The sequence below is a fragment of the Bombus huntii genome, unplaced genomic scaffold (assembly GCF_024542735.1).
Source record: "Bombus huntii isolate Logan2020A unplaced genomic scaffold, iyBomHunt1.1 ctg00000072.1, whole genome shotgun sequence".
NCBI classification, from domain to species: Eukaryota; Metazoa; Arthropoda; class Insecta; order Hymenoptera; family Apidae; genus Bombus; species Bombus huntii.
The window spans coordinates 297,597-313,623 of record NW_026099330.1 but is presented as its reverse complement, the minus strand read 5'-3'; the positions used below and the strand labels follow the sequence as shown (position 1 = coordinate 313,623).

The 16,027-nt window shown below is 36.4% G+C and overlaps 3 protein-coding genes across 4 annotated transcripts in view; 2 read left to right on the top strand and 1 right to left on the bottom strand.

Moving 5' to 3' along the window:
- The window catches only part of LOC126876346 (serum factor response D-like), a 103,218-nt gene extending 99,507 nt beyond the window's left edge, over positions 1-3,711 (bottom strand). The window contains exon 1 of the mRNA XM_050639182.1: positions 3,622-3,711. The gene's annotated coding sequence lies outside the window, so the exon portion shown is untranslated. The remainder of the gene's footprint in view (positions 1-3,621) is intronic.
- The window catches only part of LOC126876352 (venom serine protease Bi-VSP-like), a 54,775-nt gene that overhangs the window by 24,541 nt on the left and 14,207 nt on the right, over positions 1-16,027 (top strand). The window contains exons 5-6 of one of the 2 annotated variants that reach the window (XM_050639206.1): positions 4,581-4,676; positions 4,753-4,941. The exons of the other annotated variant lie outside the window; for it this stretch is intronic. The gene's annotated coding sequence lies outside the window, so the exon portion shown is untranslated. Of the gene's footprint in view, positions 1-4,580; positions 4,677-4,752; positions 4,942-16,027 lie in introns of those variants that run through there. 2 annotated transcript variants of the gene reach the window in all.
- On the top strand, positions 1,002-3,681 carry LOC126876357 (venom serine protease Bi-VSP-like). Its single transcript, XM_050639215.1, has 6 exons — positions 1,002-1,348; positions 1,856-2,053; positions 2,222-2,317; positions 2,389-2,543; positions 2,872-3,213; positions 3,624-3,681. Exons 2-5 carry the CDS (start codon positions 1,981-1,983, stop codon positions 3,025-3,027), a joined length of 480 nt encoding a protein of 159 aa, XP_050495172.1. The 5' UTR covers positions 1,002-1,348; positions 1,856-1,980; the 3' UTR covers positions 3,028-3,213; positions 3,624-3,681.

The window sequence follows — 16,027 nt, the reverse complement described above, 5'->3', positions numbered from 1 at the left end:
GTTCAGACGGCAAAGAGCATTTTGGATCGGGGCGTCAAAAGGCTTGTCCCACTGCCAATTCAACCCGATCTCGAGAAACCCGAACAACTAGCCACCGAGACGAAATAAGATGGGAACTTCAACCACACCTCGCTAGTTTGATCGGTACCCTCTCAACGGGGGGAGAATGTTACGCCATGCGGCTTACAATAGGTCATATTCTTAACTATCGATCGCGGCACTATAATGTCGCAGACGGATCGTCGCGTCTGCCCGGCAAACAAACATGGTTCATTAAGCAGGGCGACTTCCAGAAACGTCGACTCGTGGCCCGTATTTTACCTCGCAGTAAAAGAATGTGGCGTGATCCGAACGTAGTGGGGGTCGCCTTCCAGAAAAAAGGAAAAAAATCGAAAGGCGTTCAGAACTTTTCGAGAAGTCGAACCGTCAACACATGTGGTATGTCGCGCATTACTTATCAACCAAAACGCAGTTACATTTTTTTTGTTCCATTTATATCTTTCTAGTTAATAAGTTGTTGAAATAAACATTAATTTATTTGTGTTAATTCTGTGGAATTTCGTTGAACTACCCTTATTATCATAATCGAAATAAGGGGATCGATCAGTTCGTGGCGTCGATTATTTAATCGTAACGGGAACTTACAACTCTCGTTGACGTGCTATCTCGCGATCGCGTCTCTCCGCGAACGGTCGAAACAAAATGATTCACTAAAAACTGTCCTGAATTCCTAAGAATTTATTTACCGCAAAACTGACAAAGTGTTTATTTAAAACATGAGGTTGAAGGTAGTCCTTTTCTTTCATTTCATTCATTTTCATTTTCTTTCTTAAGTATGGCTAACACAATATCTAATCAATTAAAATTTTATATTTTCACGTGAAAAGTTTCTTTAGATAATTATTATCAACATGATGACTAACTCTTACGGATTAATACGTGTCTGTAGGGCAATCCGGTGGACTTGATCGGCCTTTTACTTCGAAAGTTGAGTAATCGGTGTCGCTTTCTTACGCATCTTTGAACTGTATAAATGTTTTAAAATTGTTTGATCCAGAATGTACCACACCGGACAATCAAGAAGGCAGGTGCCTTGACTACAGAAAATGTAAACCTCTGCAAGAAATATGGCAGATACAGTACCGTACAGCCACCGATTTTTATAGACGATCAGTGTGCAGATACCAGGGCAATGTTACGATCGTTTGCTGTCCGAACGATCCAAACAAAGAGAAGAGAGAAATTTTAATAAAAACTGTGTATAAGTATAAGGCTTTGCGACCACCATACTGTGGTTTTAGCAACGTCTCTCATACCAGGGTGGTCGATGGTAAACCAGCTGAACTTGGTACGTTTTATGTCTTTCTTTCCGATTAATAATAAGCCATTTACTGCAAAGAATGAACTTTAAAGGCATTAAACAGCACATCAATGTACATTTCAATTAGACTAAATAATAATGCTATGATTTTATCGGTAGTAACTTTACTTATTAACTTGAATTATTTCTTTCTTTTACTTCATGTTAGGAAGAGTATCTTTTTGCTTGAAATAAAAAATTGATATAGGAGTAATAATATGGATAGAGATCAAAAACTGTTAGGGCAGAAATTACACGTTTGAACTTTATAGTTCAGTATAGTTCAAATAGAAATTATATAGAATTATTTAATAATTTGTATTCCACTGGAATAAAAATTTAATTTCTGTCTTTATCAAATCTCTATTTCAGAGTATTTGTACGTATGTACTTATCGTCTGCTGTATGATCGAATATCGAATAGGTAATAATCGTTGTTACCCGTTATGTGAGAAAAAATTATGTATATTCACAACTATGACTATTGCATTTTAGGCGCTTGGCCATGGATCGCTGCATTAGGTTTTCGTAATCCCCGAAACCCAGACAAACCACTATGGAAGTGCGGAGGTTCCCTGATATCGGCTAGGCATGTTTTGACCGCAGCACATTGTGCACATATGGATGGAATAGAAAACATACACAATCATAATATTGCCATTCTTAGATTGGTGGAGGAGGTGCCATTTTCGAGTAAGTCCTCAAATATATATATATATATATGCTATTGAGTATTACTGAAGTATCATATCCTGAAATTTCTTACTGTACACATATATTGTGTCATAAAGCGTGTATAATTCTTTCTCATACTTTTGGTCATTCGTTTCCTGCATTTTCATTTATTTTTTTATTTTTCAGGGTACGTATATCCCATTTGTACGAAAGAGCCCCTACGAAAGAGCAACTTCGTCGGCTATAACCCCCTTGTTGCTGGATGGGGAGCATTAAGATATAGTAAGTGATATCAATTTTATAATAAAATTAAATAGTTCCAGTCTTAAATATCTTTCTTATTTTCTTCGTAGGACGACCACGACGTAATGCATTAATGGAAGTACAAATGCCAGTGATTAAGAACGCCGAATGCAAAATAGCTTATTCCAAATTTCCTAATGCACCTGATATCACTGATGGTATAATATGCGCCGAACATGCTCAGGGTGGAGAGGATTCTTGTACGGTAATTAAGTTACAGAGTTACTACAAACTATACGGTATCTGAAGACACGTCGATTCGAATTAACATCAAATCGACGTCTTAAACATTAAAAATAATAGATAAACACAATTTAATAGTTTTGCCCACTTCTCACACCTCGTTATGGTATTTAATCTAATTTCCTTCTAATCTTAGTTTTGCTCAAAATACATATAACATGTACGTTATAAATTGGAGTATTTCAATACACAAATCAATAGAAGATTATTACTGTATATAAGTATAATTTCAATACAATTCGATCGATATATTTCAGTATCTTTGATTAAAAATTTAACGATCCTTTCAGGCTGACCGCGGCGGACCACTGCTGATACAACATGAATTAACCTCGTATTTAATAGGTATTGTGTCTTATGCTTATAAGTGCGGCACAGCTGGGTATCCCAGCGTTTACACTAGGGTCACATCGTACCTTGACTTCATTCTCCAAGCGATGCAATAATATGATATTACTGTTCCATAAATATCATTGTGTAAAAAACGTAAAGTTGGATTTTCTTATTGTGGAGATAAGAAACAGCTCAAATTTACATTGTTTTGTACGTTACAAATTATAGGCTTAAAATGTACGAAATGTAACTTTGAAACGACACTAATTTTTTACGCACGATAAACCTCCACGACTTAGGTATGTAAAGATGATAAACGTATATTAATTCTATAAATTTGGTAATAATAAACCAACTTTCTGAGAAGTTCTGTAAATTTCGTTTCTGTTGTATCAAGAGAATAATGGAATATTCCACTTAGATCGTATACTTCTTGTACGTACGTACAAAATTTTCCGGCTAATCTAAAACACTTCATAAGATAGAGAGCTTCTGGAAATTCGGACACAGAGAGTGCATAAAATACAAGATAAGTCTCGTGTCTTTCAAAATTATTTTTTATTCGCTAAAAACGTCCTGTGTACTCATGCAATCACATGCAACCTCGAAACTTCACTTATTTTTTATCACTTTCCAATTCAATACACAGTTTCAGCATTTTTGACTATATGTAAGAGAAATTTCCATTCAGCCAAAGGTGTACTTACAGATTATAGATTCCTATACGACTCTCAGTAAAAATTTATCCGCACTCCAGATAGTTAAAACTTCTGTCGACCGTATTGATCCATCTGCACTCTTCGTATGACGTCAATATCTGCTCAGTGCTGCTGCGCAGGTTTCTTTGTGTTACGTCAATTCGTTTGTGACCGTTGCGCGAGTAATGGCGCTTTGCAATGGTGATTTGCAGGAAAACAGTGCAGGATGCTGTGATTCGTTTCTTGTGGTCGGAGGTTATGTTTGATGCCTATATTTATCAAAGATTTAATGCACATTATGGAGAAAGTGTTTTGTCACGAAGTGTGTTTGAATGGGCACAAAAGTTCAAAGAAGATCGCACGAGTGTTATGAAAAAACAGCTGGACGCCCGTCCACATCCACGATGACAACATTGAACGTGCTTATGAACTTATGCTCTATGGAATAGACGAGTGACACTGGATAATGTGGCAAATCATTTGCAAATCAGCCACGGCTCTGCTTATGCAATAGTGCACGACAGATTTGGATTTTAAAAAGTTTGTGCGAGATGGATGCCGAAAAAGCTGATGAAAAGGTGAAGACGACGATGCATTCGTGGTTCGCAGCTCAGCCCAAAACATTTTTTAATGAGAAAATACAAAGGTCCTTCGGCAAATGGACAAAGTGTATACAGAAATCGAGTGATTATGTCAAAAAATGATGTATGTCTTTTTTGACAATTGCTTAAAATAAATTCTACACCGACAGAGCGGGTAACTTTTTACTCACCCTCGTAAGACACTTAAATTTCCAATCTATTATGATGAATAAAAGAGCTTATACTATTAAATCTAATTGTATTTTGTTGCATGAGAGTACACGTGTATGTGATGTACATTACCTTTATATCCCCTTGAACGCTTCAATATTGCGCATATATACTATATTTTGTACAGCTTCTATAAAATTTCGTATGTTTGTTTAGGCTGTTAATCTAGAGGCTGGAGTACAAAGAAGTGGCACAATGATGTGGGCTGATGACATTTATAATTATCAAGGAATCACCCCTACATTCGCTCAGGTATATATCGTTGACTATAACGTATTTAACATATATGATTGTTAGAATATTAATAATTAATTTTTAATTCTATCAGAATTTTAATGAAACTGTCCCTTGGGAAGGAAGAACTGATACCTTGATATCACGGTTTGTACATCCTATATATACGACAAATTTTAGAACATTATATAACGAAGAACCAGATCGTCGTGGCCATGTGATGTGAATAAAAGGACTTGAATTTGATGATATTTTTATAATGTTAGATAACATAACTAAGTATCTTCACAGTAAGATAGGATGACATGGTTTACATGATCTTAATGTTGTTCACTCGAGTGATGATATTATAAGGAAAAGCGTAATATCACAGGTAGGATGATTCATAATTTAGAACTACTAACTCATGTATGTATTAAAAATTAAAGAAATATATTAAATTTTATAGGATATTTATGTTTAGTAACCAGTAATTCAGAGATTGGTATTCATGGTTACTATAACGAGGCTGTAGAAACGCACCCTTTCTTCTTTGCAAATGGCCCTGTATTTATGTCTAAGCCGAAACTGGAACCTCTGAATAATTTAGATTTATTCTTGTTATTTTCTAAAATACTTATCTACAGTATACCATAAGGAATGATACCGTATCGCACCTAATCAAGTGCCTTAAGAAACATCAACAGGATATCACAGTAATCCCTTATCGACTGATATGTAAGTAAAAGTTATCTGTCATTGTTATACACAATTATGTGTTAGTGTTATACACAGTTATTTATCATTTTCTATTAATTCAGTTGTAGCCACTACAATATCTATGACACTGGTAGTAATTATAAGAACAATAATGATGTTCTATAAGAGGAAATGATGATTAGGAACAAAAACTTACAGGTAAGTCAAAGTATATGTTATTTGCCATTTGAAAAGAAAGTTACTAACTTGGAATTTTTTGATAAATAATAATTGTGCAAAATATATTGGATTTCAAATTTGTCAAAAATTGAAATTTAAGAAGCATTGTAATAATATAACATTAATATTTTGATTTTTCAGGAGATATCATGCGGTGGATGGATAATATGTAAAAAATATTAAGCAGTATATGAATTTTCATATTGCGTAGAGATAACAAAATGAATTTTAAAAAATGTCGACACGGTAATAAGAAATAGCATCGTGACAAAGAATATATAAAGACAGTTTCATTTTTTATAAATAAAAATTTGTTGTTCCAGATTTTGAAATACAGTGAAACGTTTAATTAGTATCTTAATATCTTTAAATAATTATTATTTTAGAATCAATTGTAATTGTATCATACGTACTTTTGAATTCGTGCAAGAACATATGTAATTTTGAAGTAGTTATTATTAGGAAACTGTTAGACGCGAACAGTATGCGAAAAGTTAGTATGCAGTGTAATAATTATCAATCAAAACACAAGAATTAAATTCTTGAGGAAAAAATTTCCGGAATTTCTTATTTACATGATTATAGAGAAATCCATAATAAAAAGGAGCTGCTTTCTAATACTTCGCTTCCTTGTAATGCCTACGTTAACAATAACGAGGTTCGACTTTTTGTTTTTAGAGGGATACTGGAAAATTTGAAAGTACAGTACCATTGGGAAGAAAATCACGATATTGAAAACGATATTTGCAAGTAAATTTCCAAAAAATCTGTTTTCAAATTTTCGCTTTCTATTTCACATTAAAAGAAAGGGAGGGCTGCCTTCTTTTTCTGCAAGACAAAACAAACATTCTGAATCTCGTATCAATGAATGATGTCAATAAGTTATTTTTCTTTTCAGATTGAACAATATTCCAGATTTATTCATAATTTCATACTACGCGAAGAATAGACTTTCATAGGTATATAAAGGAAATATTAAGTATAGGAAAACTCTTTTTCGTTGTAGGTGACATATGCTTCACGGTTGAACACATGTATTTTTGAACACATATAAATGAAAAAGTACTCTTATGGAGAAAAAGAATTGATACCTTCGATTGACATTAGATAATGTATATAAACTTATGAACAATCACTATCACTATCAGTTTGTATTTTAGGTGCACACGCAGATTTGTTGGAGTTCTTATAAAATGTACTTCCTGTACGAACGTTTTATTCTTCCAAATTTTACGATACTATGTCTCATATGATAACTATATGGATTAAACGTAATATAAATGATCCGAAAATAGACTCGAACGACATTAATTGTCTTTCTATTTATACCAATATCGAAAATACAAGTAAAGCTGGAGCAATAGTATGCAAGAATGGACTATTTATTATTTTAAACCAAATCATAGCATATTCAGAATGCACAGTATTATCATGAAATGTAAATGAATCAGTTGTAAACGAACGATTTTACTGTAAAATCGTTGCCGCCTTTTTTTCATCTGAAATATAGCAGCAATGAGTACATTCTTTTAATATATAATAAAACGAGATATCTTTATAAAGTTACATATGTCATCACTGGTAACTGTTATCTCGTATGACACCAAATATACCGTTAGTATGGAATGATATTTTTATGAAGATATACTTTAATGATAGATTTTATGAATGAAACGTTATATAAGAAAAATTATCTCTTGTTATTCTATGAAGTGTAGTAGCTAATGAAGATTAATTTTACGAAGTATTAGAGCAAAAGAGAATTAAAAAATTAAAAAGATCTAAATAAGATTGTTCGTGTGGCTTAATTATCTCAATTCTGGTACACCACTTGTTACATTCTAACTAATTAGCGCTAAACAATAACTTGCAAATATTAAAGATATTAACACCTAAAGGTTTTCAGGAAATTTTATAATATTTGATTATTGTATATCTAGTCATTGATTGATAAAATTTCATGTATAAGCATAGATCGAGGTTGACGTCATACGCAGATTGCATATCATTGACAGGTATCGTTTTAATTTATTTTATGGCTAGAATCGTTTGAATATTATACGAATAATTATTTCCATTCGAACGATTAATAAATCACGTACCTATAAAAGATATATTACGAAAAAGAGGTGACGAAACAAAAAAATATTGGAAATTCCGTTGTCATTAGATCAATTATTTTTGCAATGATTTTTATTTCCATGTAATTACATATGAAATGGCTAATTCATTAACATCTCCTCGAATCGAATATAATTCGTTACACTTCACAACGATTCAAATAATGGACGGGAAATATATAATAACTTTCCTGTCCTTGCGTTAAAACAGTACTGTACAAATCAGATGATACAACCTAACCCCAACCTAACCCCAAAAAACCCAATTACATCCACATTGCATGACAGCACACTTGCAATGGATTTTTGTGATTTCAATGTCACAGACAATGACACAACTAATCAGAACACGTTCGAGGCTATAGACATTGAAATTACCGCGTGTTTAATACGTTTAAAGCATAAATCTAAATTTCACGCGATTATTTCTTTGTACATTGTGAAACTCTTAAATTATCTTAATCGAATAAATAATCCTAATGTAATAAAACATCTTGAAATAGACCTAGATATCTGAAACAGAAACTCGAAGGATAAGAAATCCTAAAAGGTACTAATCCTAAAATAACAAACTCCTAAATAATAAACAAGTGATAAAACCTGTTATAAATAATAAACCTTACCTGGAATAATCAAATCCTAACTAATCGAAAATAAAATAAGGCAAGCAATTCTTAATCTTTCAAGTAATTTTTCCGAAAACACAGAAAGATAGAGAAATTAAAAAGACGCAGCACAAATTGCAGCACAATGAAAGTTTCGGAGCGATGAATACGATCGTATTAAACTAAATAATTTTCAAAAGTGAAATTACACTGAAACGTATATCGATGATATTTGTCATTTCTACGATCTGTTTCGCTTGATCGTGCTTCTTTTCTGATGTAAATTCAATTTATAATACGAACTAAGTTTCCTTTATTATTATTAGTCCTGCGTCTTTTTAATTCGTCACTTCTTTTATTTCAGAACAATGACGGGCTCCAAGATGCTGTTCGGATGTTTGGCGTTAATTGCTTTTCTGCATCCATTAGTTCACGTTTGTACTTCGAGTAGTACAGCTCAAGGTTTGTACTTCGAGTTGTCTTTTTCCATGCACTTCAAATTCCAATACGATCTGGTCACGTGGCCTTCGTACAATTTCGAAATTTTACCTGTTTGGTAATCGTCAATGAAAAAAGAAGTTATGCGTGACCTCAACACATTGAAACAATTTTTATGATTTTTTATTTGCCGGTTGGTCAGCAAGTTAATGGAAAAATTTCACTTAACTATTCGCGTTAATCTCTTCGGTTTAACTTTTGGGAAATGCTTCGTTAGCTTCGGGAATATTCCAACGATTCGTTTTACGTACAAAATAAGCATGATAAATATTACATCACGGTAATGTAATATCGGAATATATTAAAGGTGTAATTTTGTTCGATTAATTATAATTTATTAATAATGGATTGAAAATACAGATATTAGTTAGACAGAGAAACGATGTTTGATTAACAGGAAAACTAAATGCAACGCTCGTATTTACAACAAATAACTTGACAACTATTTGGTAACTCTCTCTCTCTCTCTCTCTCTCTCTCTCACTAGCAACTCTAACACTCGACAACACTCGCAACTCAATTCTAACGACTCTATGCTTCGACGTCTCGATCAACTCTGATTCTCGCAACACGCACACTTTTCGATTCGCTTTGGATAGCGAAACCGTCCTTCTTCTAACGTTGTCTATTGTTTCCCTCATACCTATGTAAGAACTACCAACTACGTGCCTTTAGTCACGTAGGCACTCTTAAATGTAAACGAACCACAGAAACACGACGTACACGGTTTTTCTATTTTCAGCCGATCTCCAATCAAAGCTATTCTACGATATTACAATCGGCCTTTCCTGACAATCACATCTGCCCTCAGATGTGCTCATCATCGCCGCTCGCACTTACATCACTATCGTCAGCATTCCACCATTTCATGTGATCGGCTGCCGTGGAAGTTGTACGTGGCCCTTCGTGCTCCCCCTCTCGCTGCACTATGCATCGGTCATTTCGCAGGACTTTTATCACCCGATACGGTCCAAGAAACTTCGGATGCAGCTTTAGCCCGGGACCCCTCTGCATCCTCTCGATTGCCACTAGATCTCCCGTCCTGTATGCTGTCGCCTTCTTGCGTCTCCTGTTATACGCCCGCTTGTTTCGGATTTGGATCTCCTCAATCCGTCTCTTTGCGTCCGCACGCAGCTGATCTCGTTCCTCTTGGAACACCGCGGCCTGTTCGTCCTCGATGCTACTGCTCCTCTTTCGCTCTTCCTCTATCTTCCTCTCCGTTGTTTGTTTACCCATTTCACTCTTGTCAGGGGCTTTGATCGTCGTGGCAGCATCGTGACATTTTCGTAGGCTCGGTTCGTACATGGAAGACGTTAACAACTTACCATCTACCAAGACTATGATCTCTTCTTTTTCGAAGGTCTTCACGTTCATCGTGTCCTCGACAATCCCATCGTCGTCCTCGTCATCCACATCCTCTGTATATCGATATTATTGGAGGGATTCCGCACGTGCGACTTCCCTTGTCTTTTCGTTCGCCTTGCATTCACTCTCTTCGAGTCTATCCGAAAACTTGAAACAACCCTCACATCCGCAACGCTATCCTTCTCAGTAAATTCGCAAATATCATCAACAACATCCTGTTGCTGTTGTTTAGCCAGATTCTTCCTCCTCGTGATGTTCGCTAAGTCCTCCTGCTGGCCGCAAGAATCCGACGAGGACACCATCTCGTGGTCCACTTTACCAATCACCACGTGTCTTGCCACTATTCTCCGTTCCTCCGACACTTGCTGCACAGCTGCCCGATACTTCTTCAAAACTTCTGCTAACTCTTCTTTATTTTCTTCCAATTGCGACAGTAGCTCAGTTCGTTCGCGACTAGCTACATTAACACGATCTTCTGCTTCGGAACGTTGCCGCAGTACTTCCTGCAACGAAGCCTGCGTCTCATTCGGTTCTTGCTCCAGTGCCTGTTTCGCTTTAACTGCAACTGCTCTAGCGCATTCTGCATCTTCTAACTGGTTCTTCAGCTGTCGTAAAGCTGCTTTACCCGTCGAGTCACCTTTCGATCTCTCCAGCATCGTTTGAGCGTCTCTTAGCAATGCTTTGGTTCTCTTCAAATCTCTTTTTAGCCTATGTTGCATGTCCTTAACGTGTGACAAATCTATCTCACTCGCCTGTGTCTCTACATCTATCTTGAGGACTTCCGGACACTCATCGGGATTTTCGTCCTTTATTCTACTAATAAAAGATTCTCCCCCTTTTATACTTATTTCAACAGTGTCCAAAAAGTCTGCGCCAATAATAAGCGAATGTTGCATCACTGTGTCTGGAACTACGTGTATGGTTATACAGTACGACTCATTGTCTATAATAATGTTCGTGGAAAATTTCCCGAGCGTAAAATTCCTTCCGGAACCGACACCGCCAAATCCAACGATTTCCCGACTTAATCTGGGCGCTCCGATTTTCACATGCTGATCTGCTCGCATTAGAGTCAGCTCACTACCGGTGTCTATCAACGCGCTCAATTTGAAATTTTCCATCTTAACATCCTTACCACGCCTTGTTTGTAACGACCGAAACACGCTGTAAACTTTTTTTGAGGGCTCACCCAAATTGTCGCAACTTGATGCGATGTGTCCGTACTCCCTACATTTGAAGCAATTGTAGCATCGCGTCTTCCTCGCATCTCCAGATCGACCGGGTTCCTTGTTCCTCTCGGTTTCGGACAGCTTCGCCACCGGCTTTACCCTGTTACTCTTCGGCTCCTCAAATTTCGTCCTCATCTCCATATCTCTTTTTATCGCTTCGTAGCGCCTGAAACGCTCTTTTAATTGCTCGATATTCCTGGCTCCGTATAGCACAGTCTTGTTCGCGACCTCGTCGGGAATGCCTTGAATAATGTAGTCTATCAAGGATTGCGTATCAACCCTTCCTTGTTTTGCAATCCCGCACATGTGATACATATATTGTTGCAGACTCTCATCTGCTTTCTTCTTTCTATGGGATAACTCGCCATGTATCTGTTGGTCGCTTACTACATTTTCAAACTCATTCCTCAACGCCTTTTTTAGCTTTGCCCAGGACTTCGCGCATCGTTTTTGTCGTACGAAGGCCTCAGCGGAGCCTGCGAGTAATTTCTTAGCATAGGCCACCATGTGGGCGTCTGACCAACCCCACACTTCTGCCATTTCCTCGAAGTCTTCCACCCACTGATTTACCCTCAGCAGATCATCCCCGCTGAATTTCTCTAATGAGTCTTCCACGTCTTTAAGACTCAACATCGAACCGACGCATACCTTCTGCTGCTACTCATCGCGGTCCTGATACACCGCTCGCGTGCCTCTCCTGTATTCTCGCGCGCCTTGTTTATCGTCCTCGCCTTCACTTTCGTCGGAGCTCTCTTCTTCCGACGATACATCGTCTCCTTCTAGGGCCGCCTGTAGCCGCGCGCGTAGTTCGGATTTTCTTCCCGTTACCTTCAACCCCAAGCTAACGAGACGCGCTCTCAGCTCTTTCGTCCTCAGCTTCTCGAGGTCTTCCTCTCCCTCTTGACTGCGTTCGGCTCTCTGCTTGCTTCTTAGATCTCGCTGGTTTGTTGGTTCTTCGCCACGCTTCGAATCCTTAGGAGTAGATCGACCAGGTTTGCACGCTCTGTTCAACCTGGCAACCAGCACTGATCTCGCACCGGATATAGGCAGATTCATCTGTGCGAGCTTACTCCTCAGCTCCTCCAGCGTCAAATCCTCTTCACCCGACAATCGTTCGTCTTCAACGTTTGCCATTTTATTCTATTCTTTTCTACTCCCGCAGAAATAGCTCCGTTAAATCGTATCGTTTCTCTGTCTTATTCAATCCCGGACGAGCCCCCACTTGTAATATCGGAATATATTAATAATGGATTGAAAATACAGATATTAGTTAGACAGAGAAACGATGTTTGATTAACAGGAAAACTAAATGCAACGCTCGTATTTACAACAAATAACTTGACAACTATTTGGTAACTCTCTCTCTCTCTCTCTCTCTCTCTCTCTCTCACTAGCAACTCTAACACTCGACAACACTCGCAACTCAATTCTAACGACTCTATGCTTCGACGTCTCGATCAACTCTGATTCTCGCAACACGCACACTTTTCGATTCGCCTTGGATAGCGAAACCGTCCTTCTTCTAACGCGTTTTTAATACGCGATGGCGCTATCACTTTCTAAAAGCGTCGTCTTTACATTTCCGATGGCCACGGGCACATCCGACTGCCAGATATACAATGTGTTATAAGAGTATCATTACCATACTTTTCATGAAAAGAGCAATTTTTCTTGATAACTATACTCTGTAACATAGATTGAAGTCGCTGATTTGATCCCTCTGATATCGTTGTCTTATGAGAGTCTCGTCTGGTCTTGATTGGTTCTGTTGACTCTTATCGTTGTGAAAAATCGATTCGTTGTGTACCTTTTTTGTATAGAGAATTATTTTGTGGTAGAATATAATGTTGTAATATTTGTGGTCTTTACTTTACTAATTTTGTCACTGAGCCGCTCTTTGGTTCGTTGAGCGATTCATATTCCGCATATATTCCGTACTTGCTTCGCTTGGTACTTTTATAATTTTCGCAGTTACAATAAAAAATTTAATTCTTAACAGATTAAAGATTTAACCTCTTGCTTTATAGTGTACAATAATTTTTTTTTTTTTTTTTTTTTTGTATAGGTTATGTGATCCATAGTTTGAGTAAGTAGTACATATATATATATATATATATATATATATATATATATATATATATATATATATATATATATATATATATATATATATATATATATATATATATATATATATATATATATATATATATATTTAAGATTAATATTTTATCAGTTTCTGTTCGTAACAACATCGAAGTAGTCAATAAGTTTGAAGAGTATAATTAAGGAAGTTATGAAGCAAGAGGTTAAGAACAAATTCTGAAAGAGGTTATGTACAACTCAGTAGTACTGCTTTACATTACTTTGCGAATTACTTTTCAAGCATAAAAATAGTTTAACAGCCACTTATAGTTACTTCCTTACCATTACATTCATTAAATTCGTTTGATTTTGTAAACAAAATAACCACGCTGACCAGTCTCTTATTTAAAATAGAATTATTTTGTCATATATCCAACAGTTTACTTTCTCTTCGCTTTGTCTCGTATTACGACTTTATAACGGTGTTTCTTTAAACTTTAAACGATCGTAATAAATGTATTTACGGACGATGACTGATATCTGGTCTGTCTTAAAGTTGCAACTAATTAGTGCCCCGTTACTTTGGACGTTATGAAATGTTGTATAACCAAAGACTTATCTTCTCTTTTGGTAGTTGCATAAGAGAAGACTGAGCCGTTGAAACGCTCGAATAGATTAGCTGATTCGCTTAACGTATTTTTACTTCCGACGAGCTAAACACAAGAGCAGAAAGCACATAAGGAATAATACAGAAACGTCAAACGTATACAGAAATATATTTCGTAAAAGCATTAGTACGTAACATGTCTTTATAATTCTATTTATGTATAGTAAAATGGCTTGTATCCATTTTCATGAATTATAACTGACATTTCAAAGCATTCATGTAGATATGTAACTCTCGTTAATTAATAATTTAACAATGCGTCATGAAACGTATCATTTTCGTTTCTTCCTTTGTTTCGTTATACACAGGAACGAATTTGTAAATAAAGATGTATAATCAACGATAACATATGACAGCGAGTATAATAACTGTCAGCAAAGGAAGAGGTCGGTAAAATGATTGTGGTTGATTTCAGTGTATCGGTAAATAAGCTTTGACAGACGTTGCTGGGGGACTCGGTGTCGGTGAAACCGCGTCGATGAAATGATTGTCAGTAATTTAAAGATAACCCAATTTATTGATCTGTCTCCCCTTCATGGCGTTGTACGTCTCTCTATAAAACATATTCTACCTCGGAGGGCTGAAAAATTTAACTTGGTCTCACTGGACTGGACTGTAAGTAAGAAAATTGAAATGCAAAATCCACGTGTGAGCGCAACGGTTTAGATGGAAAGTTCGATAGGACAATTATGTATATTAGCCTGAAAGAAAGCTCGTGGCTTCGCACGCAACACGTAATTTCCCTCTCTGAAATAATCCTATTACAACGATACGATTTAAAATTTTCCTTAACAGACCTCGCAATGTAATTCTTCATCTACAATTTTTTATTCGGCCTGAAACAAGAGACTTTCGAAGCCTTATAGAGTCTCGCGAATCTAAAAGTCAGGTTTCAACGTATTTTCGCGTCTTATTCTATAATACTGAAGACATTAAAGGTGTTAACGATTATTGTCTCACTATGTACGTACATCAAACGAGTACTTACGTAAGAGACGAATGGAAATGGAAACAGCCGAGAATAATTGAAGATAATTTGAATACGTTCCAGGCTATAATACAATTTCTCGTGAACCGTAATTGATTCGCAGAAGGGAATTGCTGCTTCTCACGACTAGCAAAGTGTTTCGCAAAAAAAGAAAAAAAAGAAAAATGGTATCGGAAGGATAGAAAAAAAGCGGTGGCCTACATCAAGCAATCTTCATGCCGATAATGCATTTATTATTCAGTTCGTTCATTTTCTATCGCGTAACAGACACTGGGATAACTGACAGAACGAGCGTATAAATCTTGCATCTCTCAACCTGACTTCTCCCAATTCGCATACTTCCATCCTTCGTATAAGTGACAATGAATCAGAAGAGTTTCATAGCAATATTGAACAACATACAGTCAACTACAACACCATTAGATACATCCACCATACAGTCAACTACAACACCATTAGATAACAGCAATACAATAGATTATAATTTTCTACGTGTCATTGATTCATCATCATCATTTTCCATTTTTTTAGCATATGTAAAAACGTATCTGACGTAATCTTACCTCGCTCTTTGAGTAAAAAAATCCATTCAAATGAAACAAAGGGAAAAGAAATAAGAAAACAAACACTCACATATGAATCTTCATTACATAACTGTATGTACTCCTCGAGGTATAATTACTCAGACACGTTACAGCGTACCTTCTTCGTTCCCTGATGGCTGATGTTGATCGTTGACGTTTATAATGAAAGAATTTCGTCAACGGCGCCATCTGGATCCTTGTTGAAAAATTAAAATAGCCGCAACAGCACCATTAAGCTCATCACCCAGAGTAGCTTTTGTTGCTGAGTCGTGGAGGAATTATTATCATCAACGACATAAACTTTACCAGT